The sequence below is a fragment of the Panthera tigris genome, chromosome D2 (genome assembly GCF_018350195.1).
Source record: "Panthera tigris isolate Pti1 chromosome D2, P.tigris_Pti1_mat1.1, whole genome shotgun sequence".
Classification (NCBI taxonomy): domain Eukaryota; kingdom Metazoa; phylum Chordata; class Mammalia; order Carnivora; family Felidae; genus Panthera; species Panthera tigris.
Window position 1 is genome coordinate 46683693 of NC_056670.1, and position 20332 is coordinate 46704024.

The window sequence follows — 20332 nt, forward strand, 5'->3', positions numbered from 1 at the left end:
AAGAGGAGTAGGAAAATGCAGTAGGAGTCATGGTGGGGGGAAGGAGAGGGTGTTCACAATATATTAGGAATCAGGGAAGCATCTATTGCAACCAAGGAAAGCTAGAGGCACCTGGGTGGCTCAGTCAGTTAAGTGTCAGACTCTTGATTTCTGCTCAGGTCATGATCTCACCATCATGCAATCAAGCCCCACAAAGGGCTGTGCACTGAGCATGGAGCCTGCTTAAGGTTCTCTCTCTCTTTCTGCCCCTCTCCCTCTCTCTCGCTGTCTTTCAAGAAAGAAAGAAAGAAAGAAAGAAAGAAAGAAAGAAAGAAAGAAAGAAAGAGAAAGGCAAAGCTGGGCATGGGCTAAGAGAACTGCAGTTTCAAAGGTGCAGAGGCAGGAGTTTCAGGGGGCTGTTAGGAAAGACAAGAAAGACATGAAAGGTTGGGGACTCATTGTGGAAAGCCACAATGCTGGAAGAAGAAGCTGGAGTCCAGTCCTAAGCAGCAGGGGGCCCTGCAAGGTCCATAATCACATGGGAACCTGCCTGAAACTTTACAGAAAAGAAGTTTGGCATCCATGTACAGGTGGATTGGTCAGGTCAGGAGGCAAGGGACAAACTAGGAGGTGACTGACTTCCACAGTTTGGGGGAAGATTAGGTTTAAGGGAAGATTAGGGGTCTGGGCAGGGATGGCCTCAATGGAGGAGGGAAATGAGCCTGAGAGACTCATTGGATTGTGATGAGAAAACAGGAAGAAGAAGAAACGGAGTGATTTTGAGGCCCTGCTTCCACTTCATAAGTGTCAGGAGCCACAAGGAAAGCAGGTAAGGGCAGCTTTTTCTCTGAGAGCTGTAGAGAGGTGTTCCAAGTCCTGCTCACAGTACAGGAATTTCAGCCCCCTTATTCCCCAATTAGAACCCAGATGTGCAGTGCACAAGACAGGTCTGAGTCCTGAGGACACACTAGCCAAGGGCAGGCAGGCAGGCACGTAGTCCTCCTGGCTTCTAGCCACCAGACTCACAGGCTTCCAGGAAAGGCTGACAGGGACTGCTCTGTTCCTTTGAATCTGAGAATATGTGACTGAGGAAACCTAAATTAATTAAGTGATTCTGAGGCTCTGAGGCCTTCCTGAGGAAGCACACAGGGTGAGTAGTAAGATCAGGGTAAACGGCACCCCTCCCCCAGTACTGGAATCCAAAGAGGCTTCTGAGCTTCATTGGAACTAAGCCTGCACTTAAGTGGTTCCAGGGAGACAAAGAAATAATAAATCAGAAGCAGGTGCCCCGCCCACACACCGCCACCACCACTATCAACCTGCTTCTCTACAGAAACATGGTCATTTTGAGTCTCTGAGTCCAGATGTCTCAGTGAAACAATAAATGGAGTGGCCCTGGAATTAACTTGGCCCATGACCTTCTATAAAAGATTCCAGGATGGGCTGATGCCTTCCTCCAAAGCAGCACCCACATTACAAGTCCCTCGAGATCCATTCTGGAATACACACGCCATACCTCACCCAGGCACAGGTGCAGGAAGGCTATCCTTCCACACCTTCCTCATCGACACCACTACTCCCCAAGTCCACAGCAAGCAACACTGGGACACCAGTTCAAGCTTGAGGAAAGGACTATGTTCTAGCAGACAGAGGCCACAACTGTATCCAATGGATAAAAGGAGAAGAAAAGTTGTCAGGAAATCACCAAACTGTCTCTATCTACACAAAATAATAATAATTAAACTCCTACTAAGTATCGGGCATTGAACTAGATACTTTCAAGTAAGTTGACTCATAATCTCCAGCCACCCTGGATCAGGACAGCATGGCAGTTGAGAGCTGGATGCTGGAGCTAGATAGCCTGCATTTGAATCCTGTCTCCACCACCTATGAACTCTCCAACTGTGGGTAAATTACTGTCCCTTGGTGTCCTTGCCTGTAAAAAGGCAATATGAAATTTGATAAGAGTATTAAATGAGTTAATGTTGTAAAATGCTTAGAACAGTGTCTAGAATGTTATAAGTACTTCTGTGTGTCTAAAAAATATTTTTTTTCCTTTCCTCATTTGACTTACATTGAGTAGCAGATAGGTACTCTGTAGCAACAGTTCCTATATCTAATTGAGAAAGGAGAGAAGAAAATGTTGCCATTTTCTCCAACAGGATTGGATGGGAAGTTCTCTTTTGCCTGCAAGTTATGGTCAGATAGAGAAGTCTCTGGAAAGGAATTTACCAAGAGTTCTATTGAAGAGCAAGCCACAGACACAGGAAGCCCAGAGGAGCAGGGCCTTTGTGTAAGGCTGGTTGGCCAGAGACGGAGCAGGGACCAGCACCCTGGACAGCTCCCTGCCAGCCAGGGAAGGGAATCCTTCCCAAGTTCTGCCAAGGCTAGGGCCCTAGCCTTTCGCTGAGGCAGGGGGTCCTCAACTCCCAGAGATGCCTGCTCCCTAGTTACTGGGGCTGCTGATCAAAGGGGTAGGGGATTGCCTTCTGAACTGGAAGTTTGAGGGTGAAGGAGTTTAGTGTCCCAGGAGTTTCTTTAGGGACCAGCCAAGCCTTCCTCCTCCCATGGACCTTGATCTGTCCCTCTCCCCTACACTGCCAGGTGTGGCTGCTTTGCAGTTGGAGCAGCAGAGGGACAGTGAAGCACAGGAAATAGGAAGGCATCATGAAAATCACAAGACAGGTGGTTTAAACCCAGGCTCTACTGTTGGGACCTTAGGTAAGTGACCTGATTTCTCTCTGCCCAGCTTCCTCATCAGTAAGACAGGGAAAAGAACACCTGCTACCTGCACTGCCCCAGGACTGAGTGAAATTAAATAACACAGCACACATAATACCCTTGGCACAGAGTCCTCAATAAATGAGTCTGTTTCCTCCCATTGGTGAACGGAGGACTGGAGAGTTGGGCATGATCTCAGAGATAACTTGGCTCCATGCTCAAGAAGAGTCATGAATTATGAGGGCCAGTGGGCTGGGAGAGGTGTCTGCACCTTGAAGTCTCTGGAAAAGTTTCCTTTCTCTAAGATTCCTCTAAGTTCTAAATTCTTCAGCCACTAGACAGAAAAACATCTGCTTTAAACCATCCCCCCCCCCCCCATTAAAGCAGACAGGGCAAACAATATATGCATAAATAACAATTGCTCTGCAGGCTGGAAGACTGACCCTTTATTTGTATTTATTTATTTATTTATTTATTTATTCATTCATTCATTCATTATTTTTAATATAATTTATTGTCAAGTTGGCTAACATATAGTGTATACAGTGTGCTCCTGGTTTTGGGGGCAGATTCTTGTGATTCATTGGTTACATACAACTACTCAGTGCTCATTCCAATAAGTGCCCTCCTCAGTGTCCATCACCCTTCTTCCCTTCCCCTGCCCCTCACCCATCAACCATCTGACCCTTTAAAAGCCTCACAATGGGAGAGTCAGAAGAGGCCAGAGGTCTGCTTTGGGAAGCTGGAGCTGGTATACTCAACTGAGAATATGCAGATTATGATCTGCTGAATGAGGAAGTGTAAGCCACCCACACAGGGGCAGCAGGTAGCCCCCCACCCACCACCCCCCACCTCCCCAGCATCTGAGCTCTCACTCTGGGAAAGTGAAACCCATGGGATCACCTCAATTGAAGGTGCAATTTCAATACACCCATACAAAGGAAGTAGAGTCACAGATATTACTTACAGATCCCAGAAGCAGAGGGGAGGCTGCGAAGAGCAATGGGGGAAGGGCAGACTCTGTCCCAGGTCACCAGTGAGCAGGAGATAGACAGTAGGGTAGCAAGCACTTTTTACTTATAAAGTGGTTGAGGCAGAGGTCACTAACATTTTGTGTGCTTATTTTTAAGTGGTTATTTTTAAAGGTGCCCCAGGAAAAGCCATGTGAGAACTTAAGTCAGAAATCCTAAACTCAAGTCCTTATCTAAATGTCAGATTCTGGGGGTGCCTGGGTGACTCAGCCAGTTGAGTGTCCGACTTCGGCTCAGGTCATGATCTCTTGGCTCATGAGTTCGAGCCCTGCATCAGGCTCTGTGCTGACAGCTCAGAGCCTGGAGCTTGTTTCGGATTCTGTCTCTGTCTCTCTCTGCACCTGCCCTCCCCACCCTCCATCTCAAATATAAACAGACATTAAGGAAAACTTTTTTAAGTGTTTAAATGTCCAGATTCTGGGTATGAGTAGGGCTATCAAACTGTAAAATGCCTAAGCAGCAACTTAGAAAAACAAAAGTTGTTTTCCTCATCCCCAGGTTTCAAACTCAAATGACTGGACAAGCAAGTAGGTGACCTAAATGTGCAAACAAAATCAGTCGGAGGGACACTGTGATAAGCTGAAGAGTGTGTGCTGACTCAAGGCCTTCAAATAAAATTTAAAATAATTCTGTCACCCTGAAAAGCCCTTCTCTAGTACCCATTTCCCCAGGAAATGCAGTGGGGGAGGGGCTTTCCTCTCACCCCTTACTTAACAGAGACAAAAGCTGGAGTCCAGAGAGAGGCTGTGACTTGCCCAAGGTCAATCAGAGCCAGATCTGTCTCCATAAGGGGCTCTTTTCCTGTCTCAGACACAGGGCAGTTTGGCCACTGCAGAGCACGTGCTGGGAACTCCTGAAGTGGAAGGGTTTCTCATCCTCTCTGGGGTGCCTGGGTAGGTGGAGAGATTGAGTAACAGGTACCAAAGCTGCTGGCTGTCATCCTGACACCCTGGTCTCTATCATCTCACCCCACAGTCATCTCAGGGATAGAAGATAACTTCCCAATGCCCTTGGGCCTCCCATCAGCTAGGACAGAGCCTGGAATCACAATGCCCACCTAATCACAAGGACTAGCCAGGAAGCCAAGGTGTCCCTGTATCTTTTACCTGCTCTTTACAAGACCCACTACTGTGGGAAAGGAAGACAAAAGAACACATTTTACAGATAATAATGACAATAGCAAGCACTTGCATCACTCTTACTATGTTATGGGCGGTTGATACAATGATTACCCCGTTTTACAAATAAAGAAACAGGGGGACAGAGAGGTGAAGTCATTCCCTGACGCCCTAACTGGTAAGTGGCAGAGGTGGGAGCCATCTTCAGCCATTTGTCTCTAAAGCCCAAGTTCTTTGCACTGCATCACCAGTGCCTCCCTCAGGGTGGGGAGCACGGTAGAGAAAGAAGATGGATCTAATGCTAGTTTACTTTTGAGACCAGAAGAACGGGAAAATTCCTCTCTGACTCTGGAAAGGACACACTGTAATCTCAACAACACAAGTCCCCCAGTCCCAGCTGCCTCAGAGCCTTTCCCTTGCCAGCCCGCAGACTGGAACACGGACTCCGTGTGCCATCTAGGGTCCACGCTCTTTGGGGGAACACATTAGGCTCAGCGCACAGCCAGGGAGGCTCAGCCAGTCTGCAGAGAATGAGGTGTCTGGGCGTTGCAGCCCTCTCGGCAGGTGAGCCTCCCTCCATCCTCTGATGAGAGCAAAGCTGCTGGGTCCTGCCATGGGAGTGGGCGCCGCACCCACTCCCACGGGCTTTCTTACAGCTGCCAAGAGAGGACCCCGGCCACGTAACTCCCAGAGCCCACCTGGGACTTGGAGGCAGCTCTGGAGACGCGGGGCGGGACCTCACTGAAACTGAGGGAGGACTTGTTCCAGTGCTAAGAGGGGCTGGGAGGAGTTAGAATGGGGAGGGGTCAGGAGGAGGGAAAGGAGAAGAGGCGGAGCTGGGAAACCCGGACAGTTAAAGCTGAAAGGGGGAGTACGGGCTGGGAGAGGGTGGCGAAGCTGTACGGGAGGATGGGAGGGGCAAGGCTGATATTCGGGGCCCCGGGTGGGAGGAGGGTGACTTCTCCCCTCGATCCCCAGAAGCTAATAGTCAGGAATTCTCTGCTATGACATTCTCCCGAAGGGCCGGTCTGTCGGAACCCGGCCCAGCAGTCTCTGCGTCTCCCCCTCCCTTCCCGAAGGTGGAAGGGGCCAAGGGGGTGGGGCCGGAGAAAGGGTTGGGGGGATCTATACCGGGCCCCCCACCAATAGCAGCCCCACATTCCAGCTGCGAGAACAGATGGACGCAGCGGCGGCTCACCTCGGGGGCTCTTTGCCGGCTGTGCTCGGAGATCCAGGCTGAGGCGGAGATCTGGAGTCCCCGGCGCCTTCCTCTCCAGCACGGCTGGAGGGTTGGGGGACGGCCGCTGAGCGACCCTCTGGGGAGGGGGGAAAAGAACTGGTGCAAACCCCTCGGGTCCTAGAACTGAGAGGGGGCGGAGGAACAGACAGCCCGCTCCTCGCGCGGCGCATCCATCCTCCAGGGCTTGACCAGTACTCTCTTCACACCAAGACCCCTTTCTAGGGTTTCCAGTCCTGGCGCCTCTGGGAAGGGGACCCCTGCCCGGCCGCGCCCCGCCCCCGGCCCCCGCCCCGCCGACGTCGCATTAGCATGAGCGACGCAAGTGGCCCGGGCACCACTCGGGGGCCGAGACTCGCCGCGTCACAGCCCCGAGTGGAAAGGAAAAAAAGAGGAGGCGGAGGAGGAGGAGGCAAGAGCCGACGCGAAGGGAGGGGAGAGCGGCGGCGGGGCGAGTGAGCCAGCGGGCGGGCGGCAGCAGCATGCCCTTCGGCCCGCGCGGGCGGCCTTTCAACGCTTCGGGGACAGCGCCTGACGAGCCCAAGGCGCCGCGCGCTCAGTCTCTGGCCCCAGCCACTCGGTGCGCCCACCTTCCCTGACAGCCCCCGAGCCCAGCAGCGGCGGGTCCGGGTTTGACTGCGAACGGCCGGAGGCGTCTCGCCGGACAGGGTCTTTGCCTTTCCCGGGACAACGGGCCATGAGCCCTGCAGCCACCTGAGACACAGGGGGCGCTGCGCCGCGCGGACCGCGCCCGCGAAGTTCCGTGCCCTCGGCTCTGCACTGCAGGGCGCCCGCGCCCAGGCGGCCCCAGCGGAGGCGTCCTCGGAAGAGCGGCGGAGTAGAGGCAATGGAACCCGCGGCGCCCGCGGGCCAGGCCCGGGCGGCAGCCAGCAAGCTGTCGGAGGCGATGGGCGCAGTGCTGCAGGATCCTCGGCGGCAGCGGCGCCTGGTGCTGGTCATCGTGTGCGTGGCTCTCTTCCTGGACAACATGCTGTACATGGTCATCGTGCCCATCGTGCCCGACTACATTGCCCACATGCATAAGGCCGGCAGGCCCACCACGAGCCCCAAAGTGTACACCCTGCAGGCGCCCACTCCAGCCAGTGGCAGTGACAACATGGGCAACACCTCAGAGTCCCCGACGGAGAGTGAGGACGTGAAGATCGGGGTGCTGTTTGCCTCCAAGGCCATCCTGCAGCTGCTGGTGAACCCCCTGAGTGGGCCCTTCATTGACCGTATGAGCTACGACGTGCCGCTGCTTATCGGCCTGGGCGTCTTGTTCGCCTCCACCGTGCTGTTCGCGTTCGCGGAGGACTATGCTATGCTCTTCGCTGCACGCAGCCTGCAGGGCCTGGGCTCAGCCTTTGCGGATACGTCCGGCATTGCCATGATCGCCGACAAGTATCCTGAAGAGCCGGAGCGCAGTCGTGCGTTGGGCGTGGCGCTGGCCTTCATCAGCTTCGGGAGTCTGGTGGCGCCACCCTTCGGGGGCTTCCTCTACTGGTTCGCGGGCAAGCCTGTGCCCTTTCTGGTGCTCGCCGCTGTTTCGCTGCTCGACGCGCTGTTGCTGCTGGTGGTGGCCAAGCCCTTCTCGGCCGTGACGCGGGCGCGGGCCAACCTGCCGGTGGGCACACCCATCCACCGCCTCATGCTGGACCCTTACATCGCCGTGGTGGCCGGGGCGCTCACCACCTGCAACATCCCCCTCGCCTTCCTCGAGCCCACCATCGCCACGTGGATGGAGCACACGATGTCGGCGTCTGAATGGCAGACGGGCATGGCCTGGCTGCCAGCTTTCGTGCCGCATGTGCTAGGTGTCTACCTCACCGTGCGCCTGGCGGCGCGCTATCCACACCTGCAGTGGCTGTACGGAGCACTAGGGCTGGTAGTGATCGGCGCCAGCTCTTGCATGGTGCCTGCCTGCCGCTCCTTCGCACCACTGGTGATCTCACTCTGCGGCCTCTGCTTCGGCATTGCGCTAGTTGACACGGCACTGCTGCCCACGCTCGCCTTTCTCGTGGACGTGCGCCACGTCTCGGTCTACGGCAGCGTCTATGCCATCGCCGACATCTCCTATTCCGTGGCCTATGCTCTCGGGCCCATAGTGGCGGGGCACATAGTGCACTCGCTTGGTTTTGTGCAACTTAGCCTTGGCATGGGCCTGGCCAACCTGCTCTACGCGCCAGTCCTGCTGCTGCTGCGCAACGTGGGCCTCCTGAGGCGCTCCCGCTCTGAGCGCGATGTGCTGCTGGATGAGCCACCGCAGGGTCTGTATGATGCTGTGCGCCTGCGTGAGCGCCCTGTGGCCGACCCAGACGGCGCCCCTCGAAGCCCTTCGGGCCCCTTTGACGAGTGCGAGGACGTCTACAACAATTACTACACCCACAGCTAGCAGCCCAGCTACTCTCCCGGAGCCATCCCCTCACCGCCCACCCCCCCGGGTCAAGGTGGCTACTCTGTGAGAGTACTGGCCAGCTTAGACTCAAGGACCACCCCTCCAACGAGTATCCTACACTCTTGCCCATCTTGACTTGCCTGCCAGGATCCCCCCACTTTGACCCTTTCTGTGTTTCCCTCCCTCTAGTCCGGTGGGACGTGGAGCACGGAAGCATACAAAACGATACACTCCTGGCAGAGATAAAGAGGTGCGCAAGCCGCCACCTGGGGGCTCCCCTGTGTAGAACCGTCCGTCTGTCTGTCTGTCTTTCCTTCCGTTCCTCTCAGTGCCAACTTAGCCCCCAGCACCGCGGTGCTTCTGGCCCGAATCAATAAACTATATCTGTTCGAGACCGAGTCTCTTTACTGATGAGGGTGGGCGGCCCGGCACAGGGCCAGGGCAGAGGGGAGGGCAGAGGGGAGGGTGAGCTGAGTCTAGCCCCGATCCAGGTCTGAGCCTGGCAAGCACTCGGGAAGCCTGTGGCTCTTGCTACCTGGTAAAGGAGATACGAAAGAAGCAAAACCAACTAGGGATCCCACCCTCAGACACCGTGTTGTACACGGCTCTCTTCCCTCGAGACAGCCCCTCCCTCCCAGTCCCAACGCAGCGCCCCAGGGCGCCGCCCGAGGGAGCCTGAGGATCCGCTCCCTCCGGGTACGCTAGTCCCCGCCCCTTGAGGACACTCCCAGTGTCAGCCACTGAGCTCTGAAACGCCAGAGCCCCGCATCCTGCCCTGTCCAGGCTCCGGTGAGGAGTAGGGGCCGAGCTGTTCCGGGCAGAGATCCGCTCTCTGGAAAAGCGCTTGTGTCGTGTGTGCTCGTTAGAGAGTTAGGCTCTATCCTTCGAGGAGTGGGGGAACTGTTGATGTGTCTGCTGTGTCCTGGCTGTGCGGGTCTGAGTCGTGACTGAAGAGGGTGCCAGTGTGGGAGCTGGTGCCAACCCCCCACCCTTACCCCCACCCTTACCCTGGCCTTGGTGGAAGCAGCTGGCCAAGGCTGTCAGAATTCTCCCCACCTCGATCGCAGGTCTCCGGAGCCGCAGGCCCCCATTTGCAAGCCACTCCCAGTCCTGGAGCCTGCGGCCTGATGAAGGCCAAAGAGCCCTCCAATTCTGGCAAGGAGAGGCAGCAGAGTTGGGGTACGCCTGTGTATTAAACAATGCCTGCAAGAGTCTTCACTGCTGGTGTGTGCACGTCTGTCCTCGTCTGTGTGTTGGGCTGTGTTGCATGCGTTTGGGCAGGGTCTGTCTTTGTGGGTCTGTCTGTACGTGTTGGTGTGTAAGGATCTGTATCTGGGGTGGGGGGAGGAGTGCTTTGTCTGGGAGGAGTGTCTGCCTCTGGCTGTGTGTCTATAAGCATCCCCAGGTCTGTATCTCCACTCCCTCACCCCATAGTGCCAGCAAGGATGGGGTGGGAATAGAAAAGGAAGGAGGACCTTGCAGTGATCAACAAACAGGATGATGATGATGATGATGATGATGATTTTGAAAGAAGTTGCGGTACGGTTTGAGCCTGGCCTAGACGGCGGGGAGGGCAGATTTCTCCAGACCCAACCCTTCCCAGGGTGGTGCGGACGCAACCGGGGCTTGGATAATGGAGTTGGGAGAGTGCGGCGACTGGGGATGGCTGGGCGGGGTGCAAAGGGCAAGGGAGGGGGGCAATGTTCTGCACACCTATCCCCGGTCCGGATTCCGCTGCCCTTACACAAACTCATCCGGGAAGCCGTCCGAGCCGGGGCTAGGGGCCGGGAGATGGGATCGCGGTAGGGAGCCGCGGGGGCGGGGGCAATGAGGAAGAACGGGAGAGACGGGGTGGGGCTGAGGGAGGGAGGAAAGAGGAGAGAGGGGAGGGAGGAGGAACAGGAGGAAGGAGAAGACAGGAGCGGCCGGTTCGCCGGCAGCCAGTAGGGAGGCCGCAGGGACCCGGCGACGTCGGAGGCTCTAAGGTGGACAGAGGCCCCCACCTCCGTACTGCTGACGCGCCCCTGGATCCCTTCTGGCTCACACTCGCGCCCCCAGTCTTGCTTGGTGCCGTGGAGCGGCGGCAGAGGCGGAAGATCCGAGGAGGGCAGGTGAGAAGGGCTGGGCTGGAGGACCGCAGCGCGGGGAGCAAGCAAAGCTCAGGGACCGGAGGGCCGCGGAGGAAGGCTCCGTCCAAGGACCGCGCCGGGGGCGAGAGACCCCAAGATCCTCGGGATTTCCGAGCCCTGAACTGAAGCGGCCGTCGGGGAACTGCCAGGAGACTGGGCTTCCGCGGCTCTGGCTCTTCCCCACCAGGAGTGGGGGCAGGGGGACAGGGAGCTGAACGCTGAGAAGTTAGGGGGAAAGGGCTTGGAGAGAACTTGACCATCAGGCTCCGAGGTTCCACGTGCGTATCCTCACTTCTCTCTTCTCCTAGATCCCCATCTGCTAAATGCCAAGGTCTGCACTTTCTGTGCCCAGTCAAGGCGTTGGCGGATCTCACCCAGCCAGACCCCTCTGAATCGCGGGTGAGCACCCAACTCTCGCGAAGGCGGAGGTGGGGGAGCCGCCGCAGGTGGCAAGTATGAGCTGGGTCCCAAGGAGTCTCTAGAGAGCACGGACTGCCTGTGTTGCCCCGGGTGGAGCTGGGGTTGGGCCTCCTGGGCAGAGCAGAGACCCCTCCTGACAGTCCTCGGAAGCCATGCTGGTGGCAGCAGAGAGTGGAGAGCACCAGAGACAGAAAGACACACACACATACGCCTCCTTGTTGTGGGCCCATGGCCCAAGGAGGGAAAGCAGCCGCTGCCTCACAAGGACCAGGCCCTCCCATTTGGTCCCCAGGAAGCTGTCCCTGCTCCAGTCTTACACCTTTCCAAGATATGGAGTCTCCAAGAGCACTAGGGCCTTTACCAACTTGCCCTTGCCCTCAACAACCTTTCCAATCTCCGCGGTGCTGTGATGGACCCTAACTTGGATGCTGCTGCTTTTATGTTACTGGGAGTGGGAGCAGCTACTACCCTCCAGGGAAGTTCCAGGGACCACCTAGTCTGTAGCATCCTGGCAAAGTGTTCACATCAGTTCTATAGTCTCTGCCTAGCACTGCCAGGAAGGCTAGGTTCCTCCATTCTGGAGCCTGATTCATCCATCTTTCTGGATGCTCTGCCCTTGGGTCAACTGGGCCTGGACCCTGGCTCCCACCTGGGCCATGCTTGCCTGGAGGGTGGGGGAGGGCACAGGGGATAAAATGGGCTAAGCATCAGCTTTCTGCTCTTGAGAGAGAATAGGCAATGGGTGAGTGGAAATCATGGGTGCATGGCTCTGAGGCTTATGCTTAGCGCATTCTCTGAAGGCAGAAGGTAGCCTTAAAAATAGGCCTTTGCCCCCTCTTGGCCTGTTCACTTGTACTGTGAATAAAAAGTTAATCCTCTTCTCTCCAGGTTGAGTCAGGTGGTCCCAAGGGGCCTGGACTGTGCAGCTGCCCTGTCCCATCTCCCTCAGCATTCCCATGCCACCTGCTCTAGGAGCCTGGGAACCAAAGATTGCCTAAGTCCAAGTCTGTCCAGCAGGCCCCAGGGTCCTCCACTCCCACCCCTGCCTTGGCCAGAGGCCAGGCTCCCAGTCAGCCCAGAGTACTCCTGGAACCCACAGCCTTAGAGGACCTGTGTTCATTTACACATGCACTGATGCATGCGTACATTCCTTTTACTCAGCTACCCAGCACTGATCCTACTCCATGCTAGTCATGCAGCTAGGTCCCAGAGATGAAGCACTGAACACAACAGGAGAAGCTCACAGACTAGTGGGAAAGAGAGATTTTAATCAGCAAAACAGGTATCTGTTGGGTCCAAGGCAGGAACAAAGCAAGTGTTCTGCCAACACCCCCTTATGGATTTGGAGTGAGCGAGTCCAGCCTCGCTCCCTCCCACTCTGCTCTGGGGTGGTAGGTTGAGCCTGGGTGACAGTCTTATGGAGTAGGGACCACCTAAAGGCTCACTCTAGACCCCACTCTATCCCATCTGGGGACTCAGAAAGGACACTGTGGTCAGGGGGGGCTGGTCCAGAGATTGGGAGATTGGGACCAGGTCTACAATGAGGCCCTGTGTATTTGGGGCCCATGTCCAGCTCTAGCCTCTTCACAGGGTGGGGGTGAAGGATCCATGTAGCTTTATGTGGCTATTATGCTGATGCCCTTCTGCTTCTCGGTCCCCAGGTCTGCACCTCTGCTTCCCCAGCCAGGAGTCACCAAGATGCCCATACTGGAAAAAGCTCCCCATAAGATGGCAGCAAAACCACCCAGCAGTGAGGAGGACTCTGTGAGTGACTTTTGGAGCTCTCTCCTTCATCCCTGTTCTCCCTACTCACATACTCTTGCTTCCAGAACAGTCCTGTGTGGCACTAGCCCCCAACCCTGCAGTCTCCAGGGCATGAAGTCCAGGCTGCAGTCCTGCTCTGAACCCACTGAGGAGCCTGGGAACGCCTTGAAGGGCTGGGAGTGGTTTCAGGGGATGCTGATGGAATTCTGACAGCCACACTTCCTAACCCCAAAGCCAGGAAGAGCCCTTGACCTGGGCCAGGTACTCTCTCTTCTCCCAGGGCTTTTTCCCCTCCCCAAGTTCCACTTCCAATGGCTTTGAGCCTAGTGGAGTTGCCTTAGGGTGAGGCTGAATTCTCTACTTTAAGCCAGGTCACCTCCCAGTCCTGGCTACTGTTACTGGTTCAGCCCTGGAGCCTTAGGCTCTATCTTCCCCACTGGTTTAAGACAATGCCACCCCTCCTTAGGCAGGCATCCTCCTTCCTTACCTTCTTAAGTGATGGAGCAGCTTATCTAGTCTGTGAGTTGTTGCAGTGCTGGCCCTTCTGCTAAGTTGGTCTTCTTGCCACTTCTTTACCCAGGGCTTCATTTGAAATCCTAATCAGAACTTTTAGGCTTCTACCCATGAAGTTGCTCACCATGTTGTCTGTCCTGACTTTTGCAGCCCACAAACATCTCTGTTGTTGAGTCTTGCCATGGCATGTGCCTCCCATTGAAATGTGGCTTCCCTGGGAGCAGGCCTTTTCTTTCCATTGTCCCTAAGTCCAGTCTAGGGCCTGGTTCACATGAACTTCCCAGGAAATGTGTACTGACCTGGGACCCTAGTGTCCAAAGACCCTCATTAGTACACCTCCCTGCCTCTAACTAGCCCGAGGTGTGGGCCAGAAGCCTAGGAGAGTCTGGGGAGGAGCCCCATGGGGCTACGACATGTGAGCAGAGATTTTCTGCCTCATTCCATTTTACCCATCGCTGATTCCCCATAACTCTGAGTCCCAGCACCCTGTCAGAGCCCTGAGGAAGAGTGACCTGTTTCTAGCTGGGGCCCCAGCCAGGCCTGCTGGCACTCTTGGAAAGGCCACCAGCTGGGCTTGGCTTTCTGCAGGTACTTGCCCACTCACCCACCAGACAGGCCTCCAGACCCCAAGGCAGGGGAGGGGGAACCAGAGCAGCTGGATGGGGGTCTGGACCTGGCTCTCTTGAAGTGGGCTGAGGAACCTGGAATGCTACCCAGACCACCCTGGTCCTTGAGAGTTCCCTGGGGCAGGATAGCCCATAGTTGGCTCTGACACCCTCCTCCCTCCCCCTAGAGTAGTGAGCTCTAAAGACAGGATGAGGCAGGCAAGATTCTCATTCATTCATCAGCACAGGCTCCCGTGGTTGGTCCTTGTCTGCCAAGGGCCGCTTGGGAAGGGCCTCAGCCCATGCAGCGGCAGGAGCAAAGCAGAGGCAAGCTTTGAATGGGCCCCTTTACTCCCAGCCTGCCAGGGGTGGAAATTCACTGTCACCCCCACCCCAAGGGGAAAAAAAAACCCTGAAAGAAGGTGACTACCTACTGCCAACTTTGTAAACTTTATCGGTAATATGAAAAGTCCTGGTTTCTGACCGTAACTAGCTTAGTGAGGAAGAAGGAAAAGGAGGGAATGGAAAAAGGACCAAGGAGGAAGGGAGAGAACAATCTAGGAGGAAGGAGCAGAGTGGATGTTGGATGAACACTGATTTCAGGTCCCAACTCTGCTATCATATTGCTGGGTGACCATGGACTAGTTTCTCCACTCTTTGGGCTTCAGTTTCATCTGAAAATGGAAGGAAAATCCCTTCCCAGGTCAGCCGTAACATGGTTGAACACAAGCATGAGATCCCTGGCTGAACACAGCTGGTAAATTAGGAAGCATGGCATCCAGAAAGGGGAGACATTGGTGGAGAGTTCTATTCAGACTCTCTCCACACTTTGGGAGTCCCCAGAAGTTATGGGTTTCCTTTTAGGAATCCCTTTTAGAGGGGGACAGTAACATCATAACATTTTATGATGTGCTTATCTGGGGCCAGTGGTTTCTCTCATTTAATTCTGTCTGTGCTCCACTCAGGTAGGAATTGTTATTTATGTCCTATGGATTAGGAAGCTGGGGCTCAGAAAGGCTAAGATAGGAAGAACATCCACAGCGCTCTCTGTTCTCCCTCCCCGCCCTGTACACACATGGAGCAGAATGGGGCTCCCCGGCTTTCATAACTGGGAAGGGCTTAGTAAGGAGCCAGGACATGAGTCACCTTCTTAGGAAACAACTTGCAGGATTCTGAACTATGCCTCCCGCCATCTTTCATCTGTCCAAATCTCTCCATTAGTATTATACCCTTTGGGTCCAGAGATCAACTGACTTCTGAAGCCCCAGCTGGAAACAATTTCTAAATTAAGAGTGATAAGTATCCAATATCAGTAACAGATCTGTTTCATCTTAGACCCATTCTTTGTGATTTAAAAGCACTTTTCACATAGGATCTCTTTGATCCTATGAGAGGTGGAGGTTATTATCCCCATTTTACAGGAGGGGAAACTGAGGCATAAAGGTGAGGTGGTTTGCTTAAGATTACACAGCTGGTCAGCAGCAGGGTCAGTGCATGAACCCAGGTCTGTCTGGTGCCAACATCAAGGTATTTTCCTCTACACTTTATCCCCTCGTGGGGGCAGGACTAGGGTACCAGAAAAAAACAAGATAGAAGTTTCCTAAGTTCATAATTCTGCTGAGCTGAGCCCTGGAAATAGGCAAGACCCAGAGTGTAGAACAAGGATAAGGCCAGATGGAGACACACAATGGGGATCATCTCGCGGACAGGCATGGACCCCACACAAGAACAGGCATAGCAAGTGTTGGTGAACTCTCTCTTCCAGGAGTTGCCCAAACTTCCAGTGCCCCCACTGCAGCAGACCCTGGCCACTTACCTGCGGTGCATGCAGCACCTAGTACCTGAAGAACAGTTCAAGAGGAGCCAGGCCATCGTGCAGCGGTTTGGGGCCCCTGGTGGCCTTGGTGAGACCCTGCAGCAGAAGCTCCTGGAACGACAGGAGAAGACAGCCAATTGGGTAAGAGTTGCTGAGAGGGAGCAGACTAGGGCGTGGGGGCAGACAAGGGACCCACAGGGTGGGGGGCAGGGAGCAGACACGGAGACAGGGATTTGGATGAGGGGCAGGTAGGTAACAAAGATGGACAGATGAAGGGATAGGGATGAGAGGAGAAACAGGGGGACAGCAAGTGACAGACAGGATGTGGGATGGGAGATAGGGATGGGGACCAAAAAGGGACAGATGGGGATAGAGATAGAGTGCTGGGGAGAGACAGGATATACAGGTAGAAGACATTAGGGGTTGCGGATGGGGGACAGACAGGGACAAGGATGGAGGACAGATGGGCGATAGGGAAGGGGAACAGGGATGGGGGCAGCAGGAGATAGAAATGGGGCAGTAGGGAAAGACAGGGTACAGACATGGAGACAGATGGGGGACAGGGATGGCAGATAGTGATGGGGTGGCAGAAGATAGAGGTAAGTTCAGGGAAACAAAGAAGGGTGAAAAGCGTGAACAAGACGCACATAAAGATGGGCAGGGAACAGGGATGAAGTATCAAACACCCAGAATGGGAAACTGGGATGGAAGAGAAGGATGGCATGGGGCAAAAATGAAGGATAGTCATGGTGGGCTGGAGAGCACACAGGCCCTAGCGCATCACTAGGGCTCCATGTGCATTTGCGGAATGAATGAACAAAGTCCATGGTCCAAGAAAGTGTCTCGGTTGTCCCTTGGGCCTGCCAGGATGGGACTGGGTGCTCTCGAGGCAAGGTGCCTTTGTTCAGAGGGGCGTGTGTGACCTTGCGGGGTAATGGCACCCCTCCCGTTTTCCCCAACAGGTGTCTGAGTACTGGCTGAATGACATGTATCTCAATAACCGCCTGGCCCTGCCTGTAAACTCCAGTCCAGCTGTGATCTTTGCCCGCCAGCACTTTCAAGATACAAATGACCAGCTAAGGTGAGGAGGCCACCATGCTCCTGAATCCACAGCTTGAGAGCCTGCCTGGGGTCCTGGCTCCAGTAGCAGGAAGGAAAGGTCAACGCTTGTGCCTTGGCTGAGATTTCTGAGACCAAATGCCTCTGAGACAGAGGCAGTCCAGGCCATGGGTTTGGGAAATTGGTTAGATGAGGCTACAATATGAGTGACAAACACAGGGTCTTCCTCAGAATATATTTATTTGAGGTGGAGTGGGCAGTAAATGGAGGTCATGGGCCCCCAGGTGTCCCCATGGCATTCTTGACCTGGCTGAGGCCCTGGAAGGAGGTATGCGTCTCTGCCCTACCAGTACTTGAGTCTTGGGCTTGTCACTGGGATGCACTGCACCAGGCTATCTAAACAGAGGCTCCAAGGGGGTGGAAATGGTTCCTTCCTGCCAGCTGCCGCCGCCAGAGCCTTTTCCATCTGCTGCAATTTCAGGGCTCACTGAGCCACGGGAATGGCCTCTGGGCCCACTGATGTTGATGGGGGGGGGGGGATTTACACAGGGATGTGGCAGGAAGGAAAGGTCTCCCTACAGGAGTCTCTTAGAGCCAAATCCAATGTGGCACAGCATCGGGACAGTTCAGAGAGGAAAAACCAACCAAACAAAAGAGGCAGGGCCCACCTTGGCCTGTGGGCAGGGCTCAGCTATGCTAGTTAGACCTCCATCCCCTCCTTCTTCACTGAGACTAGCCCAACTGACTGCTGGTCAGGCAGCCTGCAAGCCTGGACCTCCCATGCCAGCAGGAAGTATGCAGATAAATGGATGAGCAGCTGCTGAAAACAGTTCTCCAACTGCTTACAAGGGGACATTTTTCCTCCTTAAGCCAGGGCCATCACCCATGGACAGTTAAGATGACATGGCCCTGTGGCACAGTTCTCTGGTGACTCTTTTCCCCCTGGCACTTACTTTCATTTTCATTAGCACCGAATGAAATTGACTTTTCCTGGGAGACTGGATTTCCCCAAACCCAGGTTCCTGGTCCAGTTCAGCCCCAGCACTGGCCTTTCCTAGGGCGAAACCCACCCCTGACCATCCAGCCTTCTCCTGCCTGCTCTGTGGCCTCTGCTCGTTTTCTCTCCCTCCTCCTCCTCCTCGTCCTCCTTCTCATTCACCCTCTGCTTTCCTCTCCTCCTCCCAGTTATCTCCACAGGACCATTTTTAATCCAAGGCTTGTGAAGGACTGACAGCATGATGCGGGGGAGGGGGGTGGGCAGGCAGCAGGAATCCCATCAGATTGGTGTACCACTGAGGCCTGGCATCTGGAGGGTGGTCCTTGAGTTTGGGAGAAAGGAGGTGGAGGGGAGGGAGAGGAATGTTGGAGAAAGGGAAGGGGCCTGAGCCCCTGAGAGGAGGACTTAAGGCTTCATGTGTCTCTGCAGGTTCGCAGCCAACCTCATCTCTGGCGTGCTCAGCTACAAGACCCTGCTGGACAGGTAGGATGGGGCCCAGGCTGGGAAGGGCAGAGCCCTGTTTTGGCACAGCCTGTTAAGTCATCTGTCTCCCTGCTACATTAGTCAAGGAGCAACCAGAGGGCAGAGACCTTGTCTTTTTCAGCTCTGTGTTCCTGGCTCATGTCATAGAGCAGGTGGACCAACCCCCCCCCCGCCCCCACCCCAACTCCTGCAGCATCAGGATAACCTTTATCCCAGCTGACCCAACCATTAGTGGTTCCTCTTCCTAGGGTAAGCACTTTCCTTCCTTGATCTCTTTAAAATGCACCCCCACTCACACACTCTACCAAAATGAATTTGCAGAAAAATGATACAGAGGTACAAAATACACAACCACATATCTTATGTTTACTCTAGATTCAATAGACATAAAATTCCTCCATCAAATTGCTGTAGAAGTTTCTGAGAGCTCCCACTGATTCCTATGGTTCAGTGTGGCACCTGCACGTTGAGCAGCAGGGCCGTGGAACACCCTACCCTCACTCTGCCCCAGCTACTCTTAGGGCTGCCTCTTCCCCTCAAGGCTTAGCTTACATATCTGGTCCTTATTACCCTGTCTCATTACCCAAAACCTTCCCATCTATCAGCTTGCTGCTTATTGCCCGTGCTCCACCTACACATCCCAGGACCTGTGCCCCATTAGAACAGGAGACTCGTGTTTTGCTTGCCACTATAATCCCAGATCCCAGATCATATATATAATGATATAATCCCAGCCACTATTACCCCTGTGCCTGGCACAGAGGAATGCTAAATAACATTTGTTACCTGAAAGGGAGGGAGGAGAAGTAGAGATGGAGGGAGGGAGGAGAGAAGAAGGATGAGGAAGAGGAAGAGGAAGAGGAAGAGGGACGGAAGAAGGAAGGACAGAGGAAAGAGATAGAAGCAGAGAGAAGGGAGAGGAGGAGGGGGAGGAAGTGGAGGGAGGAAGGAAAGAGGGAAGAGAAAGAAGGAAGGAGGGAAGGGGAGACAGAGAAAGATGAAGGAGGGGGGAGAGGGATGGAGGAAGGAGGAGGAGTAGGGAAAGGAAGAGGAGGAGGAGGAGGAGGAGTGAAAGGTCAGGGAGGAAGTAAAGAAGGACACAAGATATGCTGAGACCACAGGAGAAAGAGAACTTTCTACCTTGAATTTAGAGAAGGCTTCTGGAAGAGGCGATGGAAGAGTAGGCTCTTAAAGGAGTGGAAGTCTTCCTAAACAAATTAGTTGAGTGCAGAGGTGGGGTGAAGGCATGCCAGGCAAAGATCAGCAGAAGCGAAGGCACAGGGCTCCCTGAGGCAGGGGTGAGGGAAACTATCAGAGTCTTGAGCAAACCCTGAGGGTGTCCATGGACCTTGGAAATGGGGCACTCCACTACTTTAAAAAGTGAGAAATCCAGCTCTCTTACTACAATCCTAACGCAGTTCTGGTTTTTGTGCCCTGCTTTGCCTGATCAAGTCAAGTAGAAGCAATTCTGATTCCCTGCCTCCCTCCCTGCTCTCCCTCTCCAGTCACTCCATCCCCACCGACTGTGCCAAGGGCCAGCTGTCAGGGCAGCCGCTCTGTATGAAGCAATACTACGGGCTCTTCTCCTCCTACCGCCTCCCTGGCCACATCCAGGACACACTGGTGGCCCAGAAGAGCAGTGTCATGCCCGAGCCAGAGCATGTCATTGTGGCCTGCTGCAACCAGGTCAGTCGCCCCTCTCTGCTGCATCTCAGGCTTGGGGAAGGTGCATGAGTACTTACCCACTCCTATTTCACCAGGCATGCTCAGCCCGCTCTCAGAGGCAGACAGTGAGCTGGGACAGCATGACCCCAAAGTGGGGTTTCTTGATTCCTACTCAGTCCCATTTCTCTCCACGAGTTAGATTTTAAGAACAAGGAGAGTCATCAATTGGGAATGACTTATGTGGGCTCTTATATGGGCCCTGACCAGCCAGGTCAACTCAAAAGAACTTCCTGGATGGACTGAGACCCTGCATGGCCTTAGCAACTCCTCATGAATCACCCAGGCTGTGGCCTTCCTGGAGACCACAGGCAGACATATGGACAGCTTAACAGACTGCCCA

At 54.7% G+C, this 20332-nt stretch overlaps 2 protein-coding genes across 2 annotated transcripts in view; both read left to right on the forward strand.

Annotated features, from left to right (window-relative positions):
* The first annotated feature begins 6933 nt into the window (after positions 1-6933).
* Positions 6934-8478, forward strand: SLC18A3 (solute carrier family 18 member A3). The gene has a single exon (XM_007080083.3). It carries the CDS (start codon positions 6934-6936, stop codon positions 8476-8478), a length of 1545 nt encoding a protein of 514 aa, XP_007080145.2.
* Positions 8479-12743: 4265 nt separating this feature from the next.
* CHAT (choline O-acetyltransferase) overlaps positions 12744-20332 on the forward strand; it is a 41797-nt gene continuing 34208 nt past the window's right edge. Inside the window, exons 1-5 of the mRNA XM_015536602.2 lie at positions 12744-12794; positions 15681-15869; positions 16691-16809; positions 18214-18267; positions 19773-19953. Of these exons, the coding sequence (XP_015392088.1) occupies positions 12759-12794; positions 15681-15869; positions 16691-16809; positions 18214-18267; positions 19773-19953 (579 nt within the window). The 5' untranslated portion in view covers positions 12744-12758. The remainder of the gene's footprint in view (positions 12795-15680; positions 15870-16690; positions 16810-18213; positions 18268-19772; positions 19954-20332) is intronic.

Excerpts from the sequence above, each read along its gene's own strand:
- SLC18A3 (XM_007080083.3), top strand. The coding sequence starts at position 6,934 with ATGGAACCCGCGGCGCCCGCGGGCCAGGCCCGGGCGGCAGCCAGCAAG.